The sequence below is a fragment of the Euleptes europaea genome, chromosome 7 (assembly GCF_029931775.1).
Source record: "Euleptes europaea isolate rEulEur1 chromosome 7, rEulEur1.hap1, whole genome shotgun sequence".
NCBI classification, from domain to species: Eukaryota; Metazoa; Chordata; class Lepidosauria; order Squamata; family Sphaerodactylidae; genus Euleptes; species Euleptes europaea.
In genome coordinates, this window is record NC_079318.1 from 82115838 (window position 1) to 82135447 (window position 19610).

Sequence of the window (19610 nt, forward strand, 5' to 3'; positions counted from 1 at the left end):
GTAACATCTGAAGCACCAAGTGTAACAAAGCCATTTAACATTGCTGTTGTTATAAGAATGTAAGAAAAGCCTTGCAGGGTTAGATAAGGCATCGTGTTTACTTTAGCATCTTATTTGCAATGGTGACTGGGAAACCTTTAAGCAGAAAATGAAGGTAACAGCCCCCCAGTTTGTCCCCATTCAAATCTATACTGCCTCTGAACATGGAGTTTCCATTTAGCTCTCATGGATGGTAGCTATTGATACACTTGTCCTCCTCTGGGAATTAGGGTTGCCAGCGGTCCTGAAGAAAAATGTTCCGTCTCTTTAATAGTGGGTTAATGCATGGAAATGGACAGCTGAAGCTTTTCATGGCATGAAGGTAAGTAACATGGATAAATAACATCCCAGTAAGCCTTTGTTAAAGTGACAGAACATTTCTTTCTCCAGGCAGATGGCAGACTTAACAGTTAGGCAATTTTCTCCCAGTATGCATTACTTTTCACTTTTTTTCTTGTTTTCCTCCTGAGGAAGAGATCTGTGTAAGCTGAAGTTTCCTATCCTCCATTTAAGATGCTACTTGATCCAGATAAAAGACGTCGTCTTAGCTGCTCAGCGGTGTTTGACAAATAAAACCATACCGTTGAGTTTTCCATTCGCCCTTGCTGTTCTGGTCAGGGGAAGGACATGGATTTCAGCCTCAAGGGACGGATAAGAAACAGCAAACGTCTTCTTGAACGGCTCAGTTTTAAGTCTGCCTGGGAAGCAATAGATTTGCCCCCCACATTCTGGAGAAAACAGACCTACCTTTCCTCAACTTGTTCGATGGTGTCCATTAGGGGGACCTGGAACATTTCTGGAAGGAAGCCAGCAGAAATGCCAGAGATGATGGGAGCAATGCCAAAGATCACCAGAGGCAGGAAAGGCTGGTAACCACCAGCCATCAGCACCACCGGGGCCACAATGCCTCCCAGACGCGCCATCGCCGTAATGAAGCTGGTGCCCGTTTGCCTGCCGAGAAAACTCTCGGTTAAAATCCTCGCAGAGCACCCACTTACCCCTGGGCCTTACTGTATGTCTGTGTTACATTTTTATCCTGCCCTTCATCCAAGAAGTTCAGGGTAACAGTTTTTGTCCTCTCAACAGCTGTGTGAGAGAGAATGACTGGCCCAGGTCAGCTACTGAGTTTCATGGTCTGAGGGGATTTGAAGCCAGGCCTCCAAGGTCATAGTAGGTTACTTTTACCACTACCGCACTAACACTTTCACAACCTTCTGGGGTTCCTCTGAACATAGAAGAAGAGTTGGTTTTTATATGCCAATTTTCTCTGCCACTTAAGGAAGAATCAAACTGGCTTACAATCACCTTCCGTTCCCCTCCCCACAACAGACACCCTGTGAGGTAGGTAGGGCTGAGAGAGCTCTAAGAGAACTGTGACTAGCCCAAGGTCACCCAGCTGGCTTCATGTGGAAGAGTAGGGAAACCAACCCGATTCACCAGATTAGTGTCCGCCGCTCATGTGGAGCTGCTAATCGGTTCTGTAGAGGCAAAGCCTTGAAACTGTTTAGCACAGATCCTCTCATAGGATGCAGGAGGGCACCTCTCATTGTAGTTCCTTTGATTCTCTCTCTACCAATGGCTTGAAGTATTGTGTTGAACTGAGGACTGAGGTGAATTGATTATCTTTTGGGATAGACCACATTATGGAGGTAGCACCTCTAATTTCTTTCCCTCATGCCCCCTGAATAGCTCTTAGTTTGAGGTGGTTGCTGTTGTGACTCTCCATGGATCACAGACAAGGCTTTGAAAAGCCTGAGTGATCCTCTCTTAAGCCTTGAGGCAGCTGCAGTCAGAGACACTTGATGGCCAGAAGGGAGCAAGTGGAAGCTCACTCCTGCCAGGTTGGAGAACAACTGGACTTGGATGCTTTGAGACACTCAATTCTTTCCCAGAACTTGACTGGAGTTTACTCCTTTCAGCATACCCAAGTTACTCCAAGATCCTTCTGAACATGACACAGACTACACTTTCACACATGCCAAATAATGCACTTTCAATCCACTTTCAATGCACTTTACAGCTGGATTTTATTGTGTGAAATGGGCACGATTCGTTTGCAAACCATCGTTAAAGTGCATTGAAAGTGGATTGGAAGTGCGTTATTTGGCATGTGTGAAAGCGCCCAGAATCTTTCATGTTCTCTCTCAAAATGCTTTTACAAACTAGAAAAACCATGACTGATTTGGAGAAAACTGGCGGAGATTAGACCAGTGAAACAGTATACTAGAGATCACGTTTGCTTCTACGTTTGCCCCTTTGTGACATCTTTGCAATGAAGCAGCCACGCAAAAGGGATTCTGTCTACTTTCCTTGGTCACACCCCCCCCCTGTGGCCACCATTTCCCCCCCTCCCCCATGCTGGCTTTCCCCCTGCTTCTTAAAATTGGTGGTTGCTATATTAGCAGCTGCGGGGAGCAGGAAGGGGATGACAGCAGCAAAATGGCACCAATGTGGGCAGGAGGTCTGAAAATGCTCATCTTCCCATCCAAAGAGGACGAAACCTCCTTGGACTCTGATAGTTCAGGAAAGATCGTGCCAAAGCAGGCTTGGGAATCCTTGGGAAGTAGAAGAAGGGAGGATGACATTGGGTGCATGCCAAGGCAAAGCATGGAAGCATGTCAGCTTCGGAAGGGAGAGGAAGCACAGCTTTGAAGGGGTCCCTGCAGCTCTACATGGCGTGGGTTGTGTACTCGCAGGACATCCTTCCCCAGGCCTGAGCTTACCTGATGACTGTTGGGAAGAGTTCCCCCCCATAGAGGTACAAGCACATAGAGGAGGCTGCCAGGCACCCCTTCCCCAGCACCACCAAGGCCATCCGCACGAAGGGCATCTCTAGAAATAAACAGAAAAACTGCTCAAGATGGAAATACCTTCAGCCTCCTCCCTGACCCACAAATGAAGAAGAGTTGTTCTTTATATCCCGCTTTTCTCTACCGTAAGGAGTAGGGTTGCCAGCTCTGGGTTAGGAATTACCTGGATATTTTGGGGGAGGGACTTCAATGCTATAGAGTCCGATGGGCAAAGCAGCCATTTTCTCCAGGGGAACTGATCTCTATCACATGGAGATCAGTTGTAATAGCAGGAGGTCTCCAGCCACCACCTGGAGGTTGACAACCCTAGTAAGGAGTCTAAAAGCAGCTTACATACGCCGTCCCTTCCCCCACACACACAACAGGCACCTTGTGAGGTAGGTTGGGCGGAGAGAGCTGTGACTAGCCCAAGGTCACCCAGCTGGCTGCATGTAGAGGAGCAGGGAAACAAACCCGGTTCACCAGATTAGAGTCCGCTGTTCATGTGTAGGAGTGGGGAATCGAACTCGGTTCTCCAGATTAGAGTCTGCTGCTCTTAACCACTACACCATGCTGTCTGGGATGGGGAAACTCCATGCCCTGGATGGGCAGAACAAACTTTCTGGAACCAGCGCAGCATTTACTCTCACTGGGCACCAATAAAAGCACTTTTTTTCAAGCTGAATAAGTCATGCAAATGTGCATGTATTTTCAGTGATCGTCCCAGGTTTTTTTGGGGTGTGGGGACAGGCAGAGAGTTCCAAGGCCCCCACATCCTCTGCCTCCCACCCACCGACATGCCTCCCACCTGCTTGTGTGTTCTTCCCTTGTCTGCTCAAGAGTCCTTCCACCACCCTTGCTCACAGCTGCCTGTGGCCCTTTCCCCAGTGGCACTAGGCAGTGAGTACAGCAGAGAGCATGGGTAGTAGAATGCTAGCAAAGGAGTGTGCAGCAGCAGCAGCGGGCCCTGCCAGAAACCCTGGGCATCAGCAGCTGCACCACCGCAGGGTATGTTGATGCTGGTATTTGCATAATTTCCTCGGCTGCTGGCCAAGGACCTGTAAAGGACTCTGAAGCCCTAACCCTTGATCAGAACCTTTTCGGGTTCCACCATGCCTGTACCAGCATATTACCTGGCCCATTTCTGCAGCCACAAGGGCCGGAAGCTTGCTTTCAACAACTGCTTCTCAGGCAGATGTATGTGGTCTTTTGCACAGTATGATTGGGGACCCAAGGAATGCCCCCAGCTCTTCTGTAAAAGCTCCGTCCCCAGGTTCAGGCAGAGCTGGGGATTTCCAGCTCTTTCCAGAGGGCTCCGTTGCAGCAGATATCAAGATCTGATAGCTGTCACAAGATGCTCATCAAGAGAGGGCTCCTCCATTACTGCTTCTGTGGGTTGCTTCTTACCAGCAGGCACAGGGAGTGTGACCAACAGGAAAGTCCCAGCTAGGACAAGGGAGGCAGCTTGAATGGTGCGACGGCCAAAGAAAGTCAGCATTAGGGCACACCCCATCTTGGCCAGGAGGTCTATTGCCCCAAAGAACAGCTGCATCAGGAAGATGTTCAAGCCAAACGATGAGAGATCCATAGAGAGGCCAAAGAATGTCATGTTCATGGAGAAGCTGAGGGGGGAGTGAATTGGTCAGGTGAGAGAGAAGCACAAGTGGTCTTCCATAAGTGAAACTACCCTGTCAAATTTCATAGCACCTGGAAGATTTACCAAGAAATCTATGCAGAAGATGAGAAAAGGCAAAGTGTGTCTGGAGCTTTTCAGTTCAGAAAAAAGGCTGCCCTGGGGGGGCAGAATAAATGTTTATGTACTCATGCCTGGGTTGCAGAAAGCGGATAGAGAGAACTTTTTCTCACTCTCCCATAATAGTACACAAATCAAACTGCCTTATACTGAATCAGACTCTTGGTCCATCAAGGTCAGCTATTTAGACTGGCAGCAGATCTCCAGAGGTCTTTCGTATCACCTGTTACCTGGTCCTGGAGACTGAACATGAGACCTTCTGCATGCCAAGAAGATGCTCTTCTATTAAGCCATGGCCCCTCAAAGTGGAACTCAGGGGCATCCAATTAAGTTAATGGATGATAGATTCAGAATGGACAAAAGGAAGCTTATTCAACAAGAAATTAAATCGTAGAATTTACGGGCAGTGGATGTAGTGGTCTTTTTCACAGATGGCTTTAAAAGAGGACTGGACACATTCATGAAGGATGTCCATCTTCAACCCATCTTCTAGATCAGTGGTGCCCAAGAAGAGGCCTGCTGGATCAGACCAGTGGTCCATCTAGTCCAGCATCCTGTCTCACACAGTGGCCAGTCAATTACTCTGGATGGCAACAACAGGTCATTGAGGCAGAGGCCTTCTGTTGATATTGCCTCCTGGCACTGGGTTTTTAAAGCAAGAGACAAACAGATGTGATTTGCCATTGCCTGTGTCTTTGTAGGAACCCTGAACTTCCTTGGTGGTCTGCCATCCACGTACTAACAAGGGCCGACCCCGTTGAGCTTCTGATGAGATCAGGCTAGCCTGGGCCATCCAGGTCAGTGCTTTCAGAGGTTTAAGAACATAAGAAAAGCCATGCTGGATCAGACCAAGGCCCACCAAGGCCCATCAAGTCCAGCAGTCTGTTCACACAGCAGCCAACCAGGTGCCTCTAGGAAGCCCACAAACAAGACAATTGCAGCAGCATTATCCCACTTGTGTTCCACAGCACCTAGTATAATAGGCATACAATATGATAGATATACTGCCTCTGAATGTGAAGGTTCCCTTTAGGGGCCCATGGTTAGCAGCCACTGATAGACCTATCCTCCACCAATCTGTCTCATCCCCTTTGAAAGCTATCCATGCCTATGGCCTTTACTACAACCTCAAGCATTTCTTTTAAGACTGAGAGGGGAGGTAAATGGGAGGTAGAGGTAGGACATATAAAACTAAAGTGGAGGGAAGGTGTGAAAATCTATCATTATATCTAATAGGAAAGTGGCTGCCTCCACGTCCTTTGTAAAGCAGCAAGACAAAGCCACTCACACATGAGGTAGGGGTCACTTTTATGTGTTCCTGGAATCTCCCAGGCACATAAGAAAATGTGATTTTTGTAAATTAACGACAAGAAAAAGGAAGGCTCATCCCTGTCCTTCTGCAACCCATTTTTTCTTCACATCTGGAGGGAAACCTACAGCCATCTTCAGAGTTTCCTAGTTGTACATGGTACTTATTTATTTAGTTATTTTCCGATTTGTGTCCTGCCCGCTATCCCCAACCAAGACTGGGTTCAGGGCGGCTAACATCATCAAACAACATACAATGTAATAAACCCATAACAACAAACTTAAAAAATGTAAAACCAGTTCCCAATTTCTAACCAACTGAATAATTAAAACGAGTGGCGCTCCTCACAAGAAAATAGGGCCACAGTGGGCCTGGAGAATCAGTCAGGACCCTCGAATGTAAGTTGATGACAGCATAGAGGGGGTACCTGATGAACATGAGGCAGCAACTGATACGTCTCAGGCCAGGCGTTCGAAAGAGGTCCAAGCAGGAGTGGGTACCTCTCCCCGGGGTGCTGCTTCCCACCTGAGTCTCCAGCATCTACGAGGGAAGACATGGGAGGGAGTCTAAATGCCTGTTGTAGACAGTGGAACTGTGACTGAGTTCCCCAGAAACACACTGGGGAGGAGGAGACACACAATCTTGCCACCTGGATCTGCCAACCCTCTGTCTGCACTCAGAAGACCATCTTTGCCTACCTTGCCAGTCCAACTGTGGGAGCTGAGACACGGAGCAGGCACAGGCCACTGGGAGCTCCACTCACCTCCAGGAACACCGTCTTTCCACCAGCCGCCTTCCCATTGATCCTGGCGACGTGTTTCAGGTTACGCAAGGCAGCCTCGTGCTTATTGTTGGCGAGGAGCCACCGTGCTGATTCTGGGAGCCACCTGAGGAGGACGAAGACTCCGTTTGAAACTGGCCAAGTACGCTGTTTGGCTAGGAGGAAGTCCCTGCTGGCCTCAAAAGAACCACTGGAAAGGGTCCCACAGGATGAACGCTCAGAAGGATTTTCCAGACAGCATTATGTGGCCTGTAGCATTAAGCTTAGGCAGGAAAAGGGGGAGGGATCTTGAACAAGAAGATCCTCCGCCTCTGTTTTTGCAAGGATGGAGACTCACCAAGAGTAGGCAAAGAAGCAGAAGAAGGGAGCGGAGATGGCTAGCTGCAGCCAGCGCCAGTCACGAATGCCGTAGGCCAGGCCGGCCAGCAGCACCTGTCCTGCCGTGCTGCAGTAACTCTGTGTGGCGATCACTATGGCCCGGTATCGGGTGGGCACCCACTCCAGACCTGAGGGAGGAGGAACAGAAAGAGATCTTGATTTATATCTGTCAAACTGACAAACTTGTGAGGGCAGGGAAGGAGAGGGGTCTGACTTAGGGTATGGAGAATCTTGATCAGTTGAAGTCTTTCAGAGTACACTAGACAAACAGTTGGCTGGACTCTTTTCAGTAGATTGAACCCACCCCTCAAGGCAGGAGGAGCCATATATTATTTTATTAGGGTCAACCAGATATCTTCAAATGTTTGTGTGTTAAGTGCCGTCAAGTCGCTTCTGACTCATAGCGACCCTATGAATCAGTGTCTTCCAAAACATCCTATCTTTAAAAGCCTTGCTCAGATCTTGCAAACAGAGGGCCATGGCTATTTATTTTTTAAATTTCATTTATACTCCACCTTTGGTTGTAAGTAGTCAGTCTGGTCTAAAGGAAAATCCAAAAAAAAAGACATTTATTAAGAGCAACCAAAATAACAACTCAGCATGAAAGCTTTTGAGCTCTCTAGAACTCTTCATCAGACAGCATTAAAAAGGGGGGGGGATATTTTATCATTCTTTATTTATCACCCATTGTGATGAAGAGCTCTAGAGAACTCAAAAGTTTTCACACTGATTTCTGTTATCTTGGTTGGTCTCAATGAAAAGTATTACATGGTTTTTTATTTTTAGATGCAACTACATGGGAATCATTAATGGTGAAGAGAACCCTTCTCTTACAATACTGCTGGCTGTGCCTCTGTGATATTTAAGGAATTATATGGGCAATTACTTTGCTTGACCAGCAATGCTTTCTCTCCCATTTTGGACTCTCTCAGTCTCAATTTACTTACTTTTGCCCTTTTTTAATTAGGACCAAACTAGGTTATACATTTTGCCAGAAGTCAGATCCCCTCACAGATGGTAGCGGCTAGGAGCACACCTGGGCCCAATTTGGACCAGGACTGCACATATACTGATGGGCTACACATAGGGTTGCCAACCTCCAGGTAGTGGCAGGAGATCTCTAGAGAACCCTAGGTTGCCAGGTTCCACTTTGCCACCAGCAGGAGATTTTGGGGGCGGAGCCTGAGGAAGGCGGGGTTTGGGAAGGGGACCGACTTCAATGCCATAGAGTCCAATTGCCAAAGCAGCCATTTTCTCCAGGTGAACTCTATCGACTCGAGATCGGTTGTAATAGCAGGAGATCTCCAGCTAGTACCTGGAGGCTGGCAACCCTAGCTACACATGCAGCCTCCCTGTAAGGCAAATAACAACCCCTGGGCCATTTTTGGTTAGGAAAACAGCACGGGGGAGAGGCTGCAGCCCCTTATCCCATCGCACTGCAGTCCTGATCTGAAGCGGGCCCTGGCACACTTGGGAAGTCTAGTATGACTGTAAGTGATCCAATAATGCCCACAGGGTTTGAAGTCTGAGGGAAGAAGAGAGAAAGACTCTCCTAGATCACCTTTGGTCATGTCCCAGGAACCGTGTTTTGCCCCCAAGTCTCTCTGGAGATTGACTTTCCTGAGTCGTCACCATAGACAGGGATTTTTCAGTGGTGGCACCTCAGCTATGGAATGACCCTCCCCGGGGTTCTCCAGATGCTTGTCCTCCTGTCTTTTAGGGGCCAGGTGAAAACAATTATTTTCACCCAGGCCTTTAAACTAAGGGTTTTATACATTTTTAAACTGTCTTTACATCCTGCTTCTAGCCTGAGGACTTCTGTGAGGAATATTTAAGCCTGCTAAATGTTTTTCGCTGTTTGTATGCTCTGACTGAGTTTGTTTGTTTTCTCTCTCCCCTCATGGTTGGTTTTTCTAATGGTTCATTTCAATTCTTTTTATAATTTTATCATGCTTGAGCTGCCTCGAGCAGGTTTCTGGAGGAGGCAGTGTGTATATGTGGGTGTCTCTGTGTGTATAGATGTAGATAGACAGATATTCTAAATAAATAAATATATTCTAAATAAATAATTTTCAGAGGCTGCTGGGAATGTGGGAGCAAACACCCCTTGCCGTGTTTTTTAACTTCCCACTTAAGCATAAGAGAAGCCATGCTGGATCAGACCAAGGCCCATCAAGTAAAGCAGTCTGTTCATGCAGTGGCCAACCAGGAAGCCCACAAACAACTGCAGCAGCACCATCCTGCCCGTGTTCCACAGCACCTAATATAATAGGCCTGCTCCTCTGATCCTGGAGAGAATAGGTACGCATCATGACTAGTTTCCATTTTCTAGTATTCACTTCAACTTGGTCCCTCTTAACTATTCTAGAACAGAGCTGGATCTTGGGTGTGTGGGGGGGAGGAAGTGTGGGGGCTAAAGTGTGGGGCTTGGATGCAGGAAACACGGCTGCTGTGTGGTCGTGCCCATCTTATAGCCTAGCCTGCCCCACCGGGGTTGTTGTGCGGCTATAACATTGCATTATCTCCCTTCTTAAACCAATCTTACTGCCACACCCTTTCCCCACCTCTCCATGTTTTGGGGCACAGCCATCCTGATTTAGCCCAGCTCAGCCCAGGGGACACTCACTGAGGCAGATGTAGTTGAGCAGGAACCCAGAGATGCCCACACCGCTCAGGAAGCGACAGGCACAGTAGGCGGCAAAATTGGCAGATAAGGCAGCTCCACTTCCCATGACAGCGATCAGCAGCAGGGACCAGATGAGGATCAGCCGCCGTCCAAACCTGCCCCAGGCAGAGGGTAGAAAGAACAAAATGAGGATGTCTCATGGGGATTGTCCCTCAAGCAGCCCACAGGCTGTATGGGGGGGAAACCTCAAGGGCCCGTTTACAGTAAGAGGTGTGTGTGTGGGGGGGGTCTCTCACAAAATGAACAGTGGCTGCTGATCCTCAGTTGACTGCAGCTTCAAGGGTTGGCTGGTATGATCAATAATTGCCAACCAAATAACCTTGCTAATCACAAGATAATCAGCAGCTCACACCATATTGCTTCTAGAACCCCAATTTCTATGCTGTTGAGACAGGAACCCTGACAATGGGTTGGTGCATAGGGTTGCCAACTCGGGGTTCGGAAATACCGGGAGATTTTGGGGGGTGGAACCTGGGGAGGATGGAGTTTGGGGACCTCAGTGGGGTATAATGCCACAGAGTCCACTCGCCAAAGCTGCCTTTTTTTTTCTCCAGGGGAACTGATCTCTGTTGTCTGGAGATCAGTTGTAATACCAGGAGATCTCCAGGCCCCACCTGGAGATTGGCAACCCTAGTTGGTGGCATTATGTAAACCATCCCTTTCAAGCTGACCTGGGGGAAGGAGGGAGCTAGATCCAGAAGGGAAAGTAAGTTGACTGAGCCCTTTGGACTCCTCTGAGGGCTGCTGAGTCTCGAGTTGGGGATGAGGTAATCCTGCAATCTGGGCCCACCCTTTCAGAATATGATGGCTCATGGTGGTAGGAGTGACCTAGACAAGAAGGTGAGCTTTGGGGCATATGAACCACCCAGTTAAGGACACAAGAAAAAGCAGGTGAAAGTATGTAGCTCCCTTATACCAAGTCAGCAAAACCCAAACAGAAAGGAGAGGGAAAAACCAAGTCAGACCACTGCTCTATCAAGGTCAATATAGCCTACTCTTGTCAGTAGCTCTCCAGGTCCCAGGAAGAGGTCTTACACCTGCTCTTTTTAATTGGAGGTGCCAGAGATTGAACCTGGGACTCCCTGCCTGCAAAGCAGATGGTCTCCCACTAAGCAAGAGTCCTTTCCTTGGGTAGCTACGTACCTGTCCGAGAGGTCTCCAAAGATGAAGGCGCCGACCAGTACGCCTGCCATGAAAAGAGACTGTGCCAGGTTCTTGAGGGGTTGCAGGTTACATACCAGATCCCACTGCAGACGGTAAAGACAGGACAGTGTTGGGAGGATGGCCACAAGGGAAAGATACTGAGGCATTAGCAGTCAACTGGTTCTTGAAGGGATATGGGACGGAAGTGGGAGAAGGAGAGATTCCCATTAAATAGGATGCCTTCCCATTGTCTAGACAACAACTAGGCATAGGTGTGAGAGGGGCTGCCTTACAGCAGGCAACATTTTAGTCTAGGGAGCTGCGGTGGTCGCCTTCTCCATCGTCCCCTCCTTGAACCTTGCTGAGGGATAAGGGCCCCTCCTGTTCCTCCCCATCTCTGTGTCTACCTCAGATCCACACTGCAATGGCCTGGGGGCATGAATGTCAACCTTTAAGAAATGAGGCTTCCTTGCCATTCTGTGAGGCCGAGTACCAGGCTGTCGCTAGAGGATTTCAAGCAGTAGAAGATGGCCTAGCTACGAATGGTTTGGCCTGGGCAAATGGGGCTGTGGTGGTCTCCGGTCCGTTACCTCTGTTACTATGGTGGAGGCAAAGGTGCTGTTGTCGTACAGCCACCCGTCGTGACACGGCTCCGTCTCTGCCCCTTGGCCCTTGTCCAGGGAGCCGTTGGGGTCGAGGGCCGCCTCGCGGACGAAGCGCCGGCACCTGTCTGGCAGCTGGCTCTGGTCGACGGGCAGGGGGTGCCTGCCTGAAGCGTTGGCGGAAGGCGAGAGACGGCACTCGTGCTCGGGAGAGGCGGCACTGAAGTTCTGCACCAGGTTGTGGCTGGCCAGGAGCAGGACCGGCAGGGAAAGCAGGAGCACGGAGAAGAGCTGGAAGGGCCCCATGCTGCCCACTTCCTCCAGCAGGTCCCCAAAGGAGACTGTGGGGGACGAAGGGATCTTGGGGACCAGGGATGGGCGACTCTTACCACCTGCAGGGGTCATCGTCACCACCTGCGGGGGACCAGGCTGGGCTTTGCTTTGCCTCACATGCAGAATGTGCTTTTATGCCCAGGGGGGGGAAGAGGAAGGTGGCATAGGAGGGGAAAGGGGTTAATCACTGACCGTACCCAGGACTGGCATACTCCGTCCAGGAAAGGGGGTGGGGAAAGAGACTGGAACTATGGAAATAGGGGTGAGGGGGCATGGCATGTTGTTCCTGGCTCTTTCCCAGCACGTGTTGCCAAACCCTAAGGAAGTAGTAGAAAAGAGCAAGAGTCCAGTAGCACCTTAAAGACTAACAAAAATATTTTCTGGCAGGGTATGAGCTTTCGTGAGCCACAGCTCACTTCTTCAGATACTCTTGCTCTTTTCTACTACTGCAGACAGACTAACACGGCTACCCACTGGAAACCCTACGGAGCGACTGGAGGTTGCTTCACCCCATTCCTCTGATTCAGGGTGGGGTAGATGGAGGCTGTGGGTCAGCCACGTTGTAAGGAAATCTGGGAGTGGGGATATGGCAGGATCCAGCGTGAAACCCAGGACTCTTTCCATTTTGTCTTTCTCTATAGATGCCAGAGGAGAAAGAAGCATTCATCTTCTCCCCTCCCCGCCCCCAACTAATCTTGTCTCTTCTTCTAGCCAGAGTGATAGGAAGGGGGCTACTCAGCAATAATTCTCCCACCAGACAAGCTGCTCTAGTTAATCAGTGTAAAGACACGCACTGACTGGTATGCCCACATGACGCATTCCCACCCCCTCCGCTCCAGCACCGTCCTTCTTACATCTAAGGACACAGAACATTAAGAGTTAATAATTCGTGACTTTGACCACCTGCTTCCTGCCAGGCCTGGCAGCCTCTGACTCCTTCTTTCCCCTTGCCCCAAAAGGAACCTCCAAGGCACTGAGAGTTTACATTTGCTGGATTATCCTCCTCCTCCACCATTCCTTGTCCAATGGGCATTGTTACTTCCAGGTTTCTCCCCTAGGCATCCACCCCACCCTTGTATCAGGAGACACACTGCTTGACTGGGGTGGGGAGACAGTTTGGGAAGTAGCAAAAAAACACAACAACAAACATGGTTTCGCACTTTGTATTCCCAGCCATGTATCAAGAGTTTGGAAATGTTATAAAAAAAGTCGCTTTAAAGGGTTTTTTTGATACTACGGCTAAAAAATGGTTGGAAGACTTCTTCACAGCTAAAGGTGCCAAACAAAGTGCAAACAGTATTTTTTATAACGTTTTCAAACTCTTAATACATCGGTGGGAATACATAGAAAGTGCGAACAGTTTTTTTATAACATTTTCAAACTCTTAATACATCACTGGGAATACAAGTGCGGTAACCCCCCCCCCTATGTTTGGGCTACCAGGGCTTTTTGATTTGAGGCTGTATTGCTCGGGTTCCACCCCAAAGCCTAACACTAATAAAGAAGAGTGCCCCTGAGTGCATGCAAAGTGCCACTGCAACAACACTTCTAAGCTGGTGCTCAGAGACAGGTTGGAGCTCCACAAATATCCCAGTGAAGACCAGCCGTTCAGCAAGGTCCCTATTTCCTAGTTGGGGAGAGGGCAGGGGAGCAGGAGGGAGGCACCCTGTTGAAAGGTGCCAGGAGAGGTTAGCACTCCAGTTGCCGGAACAGCAGTGGAAGCTGGGCCAGGTTTGCTGCAAGTGGAAATTGCAAGGGCCAGACCAGACATTTAAGAACATAAGAAAAGCCCTGCTGGATCAGACCAAGGCCCATCAAGTCCAGCAGTCTGTTCACACAGTGGCCAACCAGATGCCTCTAGGAAGCCCACAAACAAGACGACTGCAGCGGCATCTTGCGTGTGTTTCACAGCACCTAATATTATAGGCATGCTTCTCTGAGACGATAGAGAATAGGTATGCATCATAACTAGCATTCATTTTGACTAGTAGCCATGGATAGCCCGACCCTCCATGAACATGTCCACTCCCCTCTTAAAGCCTTTCAGGTTGGCAGCCATCACCACATCCTGGGGCAGGGAGTTCCACAATGTGTTGGGTGAAGAACTACTTCCCACTGGGCCTCTTGTTCCAGTTTGTACAAGGCTGGTCCTAGGATTGTGAGCCTCCAGGTGGGGCCTGGAGATCTTCTGGGATTACAACTGATCTCCAGACTACAGTTCCTCTGGAGAAAATGGCTCCTTCAGAGGGTGGACTCTATGGCACTATACCCCGTTAAGGTCCCTTCCCTTCCCTCCCTAAACCTCACCCTCAAATCTCCAGGAATTTCCCAGCCCTAGCCCTTTTGGTGCCTGCCCTATACTTGTCAAACAGTCATAAGAAAGAGGTCTGGGTGTTTTAATGTGCGTATAATGTATTTGATATTTACTGTATCTTACTACATGTTTGTTACCTGATCTGTCATGGGAAAGGTAGGTTTATAAGCATTTAAAATAAATAAAACAAATCTGTTTAAAAGTCACATCCTCTGATTTGGAATCCCTTCCTGTGCGGGAGTTGGCTGTGGTTACAGTGCCATCCTAAGAACACTTTCCTGGGAGCAAGCCCCACTGAATAGACGTGAGTAGGATTCTGAGTAGACCTGGTTAGGATTGCACTGTTGGTACTGAAGCTAAAGCACTCCGCACATGCCCGGGGTCACTCTTTTGCTTTCACTTCACTGTCCCTGGCGCTCTCCTGCCGTTAAAAGACACAGACATTCCAAGACTTTGTTTTGCCTGTGCTTCTAGGTTTTTCTCTCCTGGGGAGGGCCAGGCTCACACGGGGATGGGGGGACTGATGAGTGTAACTTTTGGACTTCATAGGAATGTGCTTAGAGCCTGCAGAGCCGAAGCTGGGGTGAGCAAGGTCTTTTTTTGTTTAGGTGCCAGTCGTGAACTTCCGTCATTGCTGGGCACGGGTCAGTGCTCAGAGACCTTCAGCTGTTCCCTTGCCTTGCCCCAAAGACACAGCAAGGGGATCTTGTCTTCCTGAGAAGCCTGCCTAATGAGTTCTGCTTAATGGCATTCGTGGAAGGGAGGGGGAAGACACTGTTGTGGAGCCACTCACACAGCATCTGTGCAGGAGGGAGATGCTCCTCCCCAGCAACTGCCGGCCCATCCAGCAACAACCAGCTTTCCCACACACACATCACACAACAAGACTCTGCAGCCCTGGCTCAGACCTCTCTCTTTGCATCTGAGGGATGCAGATGTCACACTAAATTGTAGCTGCAGCCAGAACAGAACAGAATAGAACAGAAATATTTATTGTGGCATTACGCCAATAAAAATTTAGAACATAACAGCAATGTTATCGCAGGTACATTGATATTGTTTAAAAGTTGTGTCATGTTAATTTAAAAAGGATATATATAGTTAAAATATTTTACAGATTAGACAAGAAATAAACATTTTGCCATCAATTTAGAAATTTTTTAAACTGTTTTTCATCTTTTCTTTGAACTTTAATTTACTAAACTTTGACGAAGTTTATAAATTGCTGCGCAGAATTTGGCGACCTCACTAATTTGTTGGGGAATTTCATCCGAGAGGAGCTTCCTAGGTAAAGGTAAAGGTCCCCTGTGCAAGCACCAGGTCATTCCTGACCCATGGGAAGTTTTTCAGAATAGCCCGAGATTTTCTCAAACAAGGGAAGGGAAGGGGACTGTAAGCCAGTTTGATTCTTCCTGAAGTGGTAGAGAAAGTCAGCATATAAACACCAGCTCTTCTTCTACCTCTTCCTCTTCTTTTACAGTGATCTAGGAGACCCAGATTTTAATCCCCATCCTGCCATGAAAGGTTGCCGGGTGACCTTGGCTCAGTCAAACCTTCTCAGCTTAACCTACCTCACAGGGTGCTGCCGTGAGGATAAAAGAAAGGCAGGGTATAAATGCTATAAATAAATATCTGTCTGAGACATTCACTTTCAAACGTCTTCTTCCCTCACAAGGATGAAAACTACTGGCAACATGTACTTTCTGAGGAGGAGGGTTTGCCCAGAAGACCTCCACATTCCACATAAGTGGCTTGTCTACAGCCACATCATGGACCTCCCCTTGATTACATGATGTAAAGAAAAGTGTGAGTTTTAAGTAGAGTAGTTGTGCTGACCGGGCAGACATGTCTTATGGTGTAAGGAATAATCAAGGAATAATCTCAACTGGGGATAACACGTTTGATGTAGTAGAAGTGTGGTTAACAACATTTCTGCTGGAATGACTTGATTCCACTCACAATCTGCTCTGGCCGATCAATTTACAGAAGGGAGTTTTCCTCCCGTTCAGACTGACAGGCAGCTCTCCTGTGGATATTTGCCTGTTGTTGGCTCACTTACAGGGGTTAACTGGAGAGATTTGATTGGCTGGCAGCATAGACCTGTGGTGTGGTCACTCGATGTTTGTAACACAACTGTGGAGCAATTTGGGTGGACAAACATCGAATGAGCACACCACGGGTCTTGGTCTAAAGAGCCCTTTTGTACCTGACGACCCTCTGCATCTTGTTATTTGTTTACTTCAAACATTTCTAGACTGTTTCACAGCCAAAGGTACCAAGGTTGTTCACAGCAAGAAAGACAGAAGAAACATCAAAAGCAAAAACTCAACAGCAATTCAGTAAAAACCCAGTAGCAACCCATAGTTATTCAGATACCAAAAGCAGCAATGAGATGCAAAAGGCAGCAACAATACCAGTCAACCACTATCCCAATGTGAAATTGTCGCCTTATGCCTGGAAAAATTAAAAAATGTTTTCACTTGACACCTACAACTGTTTCACCTGTGACAAAAGAACCTGGATCTTACGGCTCTGCTCAAGGATCTGTGAGAGCCTGGTGAAGGAGACCGTCCCTTTTGTGTGTATGTGAGAGGGACAGAGAAGAAACAGCTGTCTGAGGTTTGGAAGAGACAGAAAGGAAGAGAGTTGTGAGTTGGCTGCAGTACCATGAGACTGCGGGATCTCTCTCCAGGGATCTGACCTGCAGTTAGTGGATCTGCTATCCTGGAGGAGTGCCTCTCTGCCTCCACCCGTGCTGTACTTATGTATTACAAATTACAAAAATGCCCTCAGTCTCCTGGGGTCTATCCTCCACAGGAAACCATCTCAAGCATCACTGCCCCTTAATACAGATGCCGTATTTTCTTTTTCTAGTTTTATCTTGGGGCCATGGTCTGAAATTGCCCTCTTTCCTGGAATGGGGGGCAGGGAATGGTGCTCAGAAGAGCCGCAGGTGGCATGTCAAAGAGAGTCATAGAGTATCAAGACCCTAGAACAAATCATGACCTGGGATGCACCAAGGTCAAAGGCCAGTAAAAGCCGAAGAACTATTGCACTACTTATGTATACTGTTGCCGGGTCCCTCTTTGCCACCGGCGGGAGGTTTCTGGGGCGGAGCCTGGGGAGGGTGGGGTTTGGGGAAGGGAGGAACTTCAATGCCATAGAGTCCAATTGCCAAAGCAGCCATTTTCTCCAGAATTGATCTCTATCGGCTGGAGATCAGTTGTAATAGATCTCCAGCTAGTACCTGGAGGTCAGCAACCCTATGTATCAGGTGGCAAAGACCTATGAACCCCAGCCATTGAGTACTTGACCTCTCAAATCTGCCATCTCTCCCTGCCCAATAGAGTACTCTAGGCTCTCAGAAGAATCGCAGACTTTTCCCTATGTGCTTTCAGAATTGTCAGCAACCAGCAAGTTGACTAATAAATGCCCACCAACAAGCAGTAGTAGAAAAGGGCAAGAGTCCAGTAGCACTTTAAAGACGAACAAAATATTTTCTGGCAGGGTAGGAGCCCTACCAGAAAATATTTTTGTTAGTCTTTAAGGTGCTGCTGGACTCCTGCCCTTTTCTACTACTGCAGACAGACTAACACGGCTACCCTCTGTGAATTATACATATATGTGTGTGTGTGTGTGTGTGTGTGTGTGTATATATATATATATATATATATATATATATGTGTGTGTGTGTGTGTGTGTGTGTGTGTGTGTGTATATATATATATATATATATATATATATATATATATATATATATATATATATATATATATATAAAAAAGCTCATACCCTACCAGAAAATATTTTTGTTAGTCTTTAAGGTGCTACTGGACTCCTGCCCTTTTCTACTACTGCAGACAGACTAACACGGCTACCCATTGTGAATCACCAATAAGCAGCTAGGTTGGACTGGCAATATTCTGTATGCGGCGGCTTCCGAGTGAATGAGACGCATGCGCGCAAGTAGTACCGCGACATCAAGGCAGCAGCATTTCTCGCCTGCTTCTTATACAGCATTACATCAGCGTAGCGGCAGCCGCTGTTGAGGCGGCGGGGGGGGGGGGGGAAAGGCACGTGGTCCCATGATTGGCCTACAACTCCCATGATGCAACTGGACATGCCGCTATTTTAACCCTTTTCCGCCCTCGGCGTGTATCGACTAGTTCTACTCCAACAATCAGCAGGATGTGCGTCAAGGGTTAGTGTTTATTAAACCACAGCAAAGGAGCTGCTTAGCTAAGTAAGAAACCCTGACACTGACCCTTCCACATCACTACACTGTGGGCTACAGCCCCCCCCCCCCGCAAGATGACTTTCTAGGCTTTGTGGTCCATCTGACGCTCTACAGTTCTGTTATGTTTAGCAGAGTTTAGAGGGACACAGTCGCTGTTTCACAGACTTTGCCCCATTTCCTACTCAGCCAAGTTCACCAAGTACCAAGCATAATCCTTTATGCAAGTTCAAACCCCACCTTTATCACTGGATGCCTTTGGGCAAATGAACCTCATGTTATGGTGCTACGAAGCCCAGGTCATGCGGAGAACACTAAGAACAGTGTCCTACCACACAGGGCTGCTGTGAAAACTACGATTTCCTCCGGCCCCACATGAAAGAGGAGGATCGAACCAAGACTAATGTATATGTGATGAATGGCCAGTTTCTTATTCTGACACACGCCATGCTGCTACTACTTAAGTACCTTTGGTTGCATTCAGTTTCAATGCCACTTGCCCTGTTTTCCAGAGAGAGGGGTGGAATGGGAATAGGATCTGGGTACAAACGACTGAGAGGACGGTCACTTTATGCATGGTCCTTAAGGTCAGCTTCAATGTCACTTGTGTTAAACGTGTGTGTGTGTGTTAAGTGCCCTTAACTCGCTTCCGACTCATGGCGACCCTATGAATCAATGTCCTCCAAAATGTCCTATCTTTGACAGCCTTGCTCAGATCTTGCAGACTGAGGACTATGGCTTCCTTTATTGAATCAATGCATCTCTTGTTGAGTCTTCCTCTTTTCCTGCTGTCCTCAACTTTTCCTAGCATGACTGTCTTTTCCAGTGACTCTTGCCTTCTCATAATGTGACGAAAATACGATAGCCTCAGTTTAGTCATTTTAGCTTCTAGGGTCAGTTCAAGCTTGATTTGATCTATAACCCACTGATTTGTTTTTTTGGCAGTCCAGGGTATCCGTAACACTCTCCTCCAACACCACATTTCAAAGGAATCTACTTTCTTCCGATCAGATTTCTTCACTGTCCAGCTTTCACACCCATACATAGTAACAGGGAATACGATGGCATGAATTAACTTATGAAAATATACGCCTCGCGTCCATTCAGACGACCAGGAGCCCGGGCAGGTACTCCAAGGGGCTTTCCCCCAGCAGAAGCACCTGAGTACTGAAACATCCGATTCAGGTAAAGAGCACAATGACTACTAAGGCTGGACGGGTTGGGCTGGAAGCGGCGTCGCGACCAGCTT

The 19610-nt window shown here is 48.1% G+C and overlaps 1 protein-coding gene across 1 annotated transcript; it reads right to left on the reverse strand.

Moving 5' to 3' along the window:
- Positions 1-782: 782 nt before the first annotated feature.
- LOC130480246 (solute carrier family 22 member 6-B-like) lies at positions 783-11885 on the reverse strand. Its single transcript, XM_056852704.1, has 9 exons — positions 11469-11885; positions 10879-10982; positions 9676-9830; positions 7009-7177; positions 6654-6777; positions 6318-6430; positions 4236-4450; positions 2763-2871; positions 783-990 (listed from the first exon to the last, which is right to left on the reverse strand). The coding sequence occupies exons 1-9, from the start codon at positions 11883-11885 to the stop codon at positions 783-785; spliced, it is 1614 nt and encodes a 537-aa protein (XP_056708682.1).
- Between the last annotated feature and the right edge of the window lie 7725 nt (positions 11886-19610).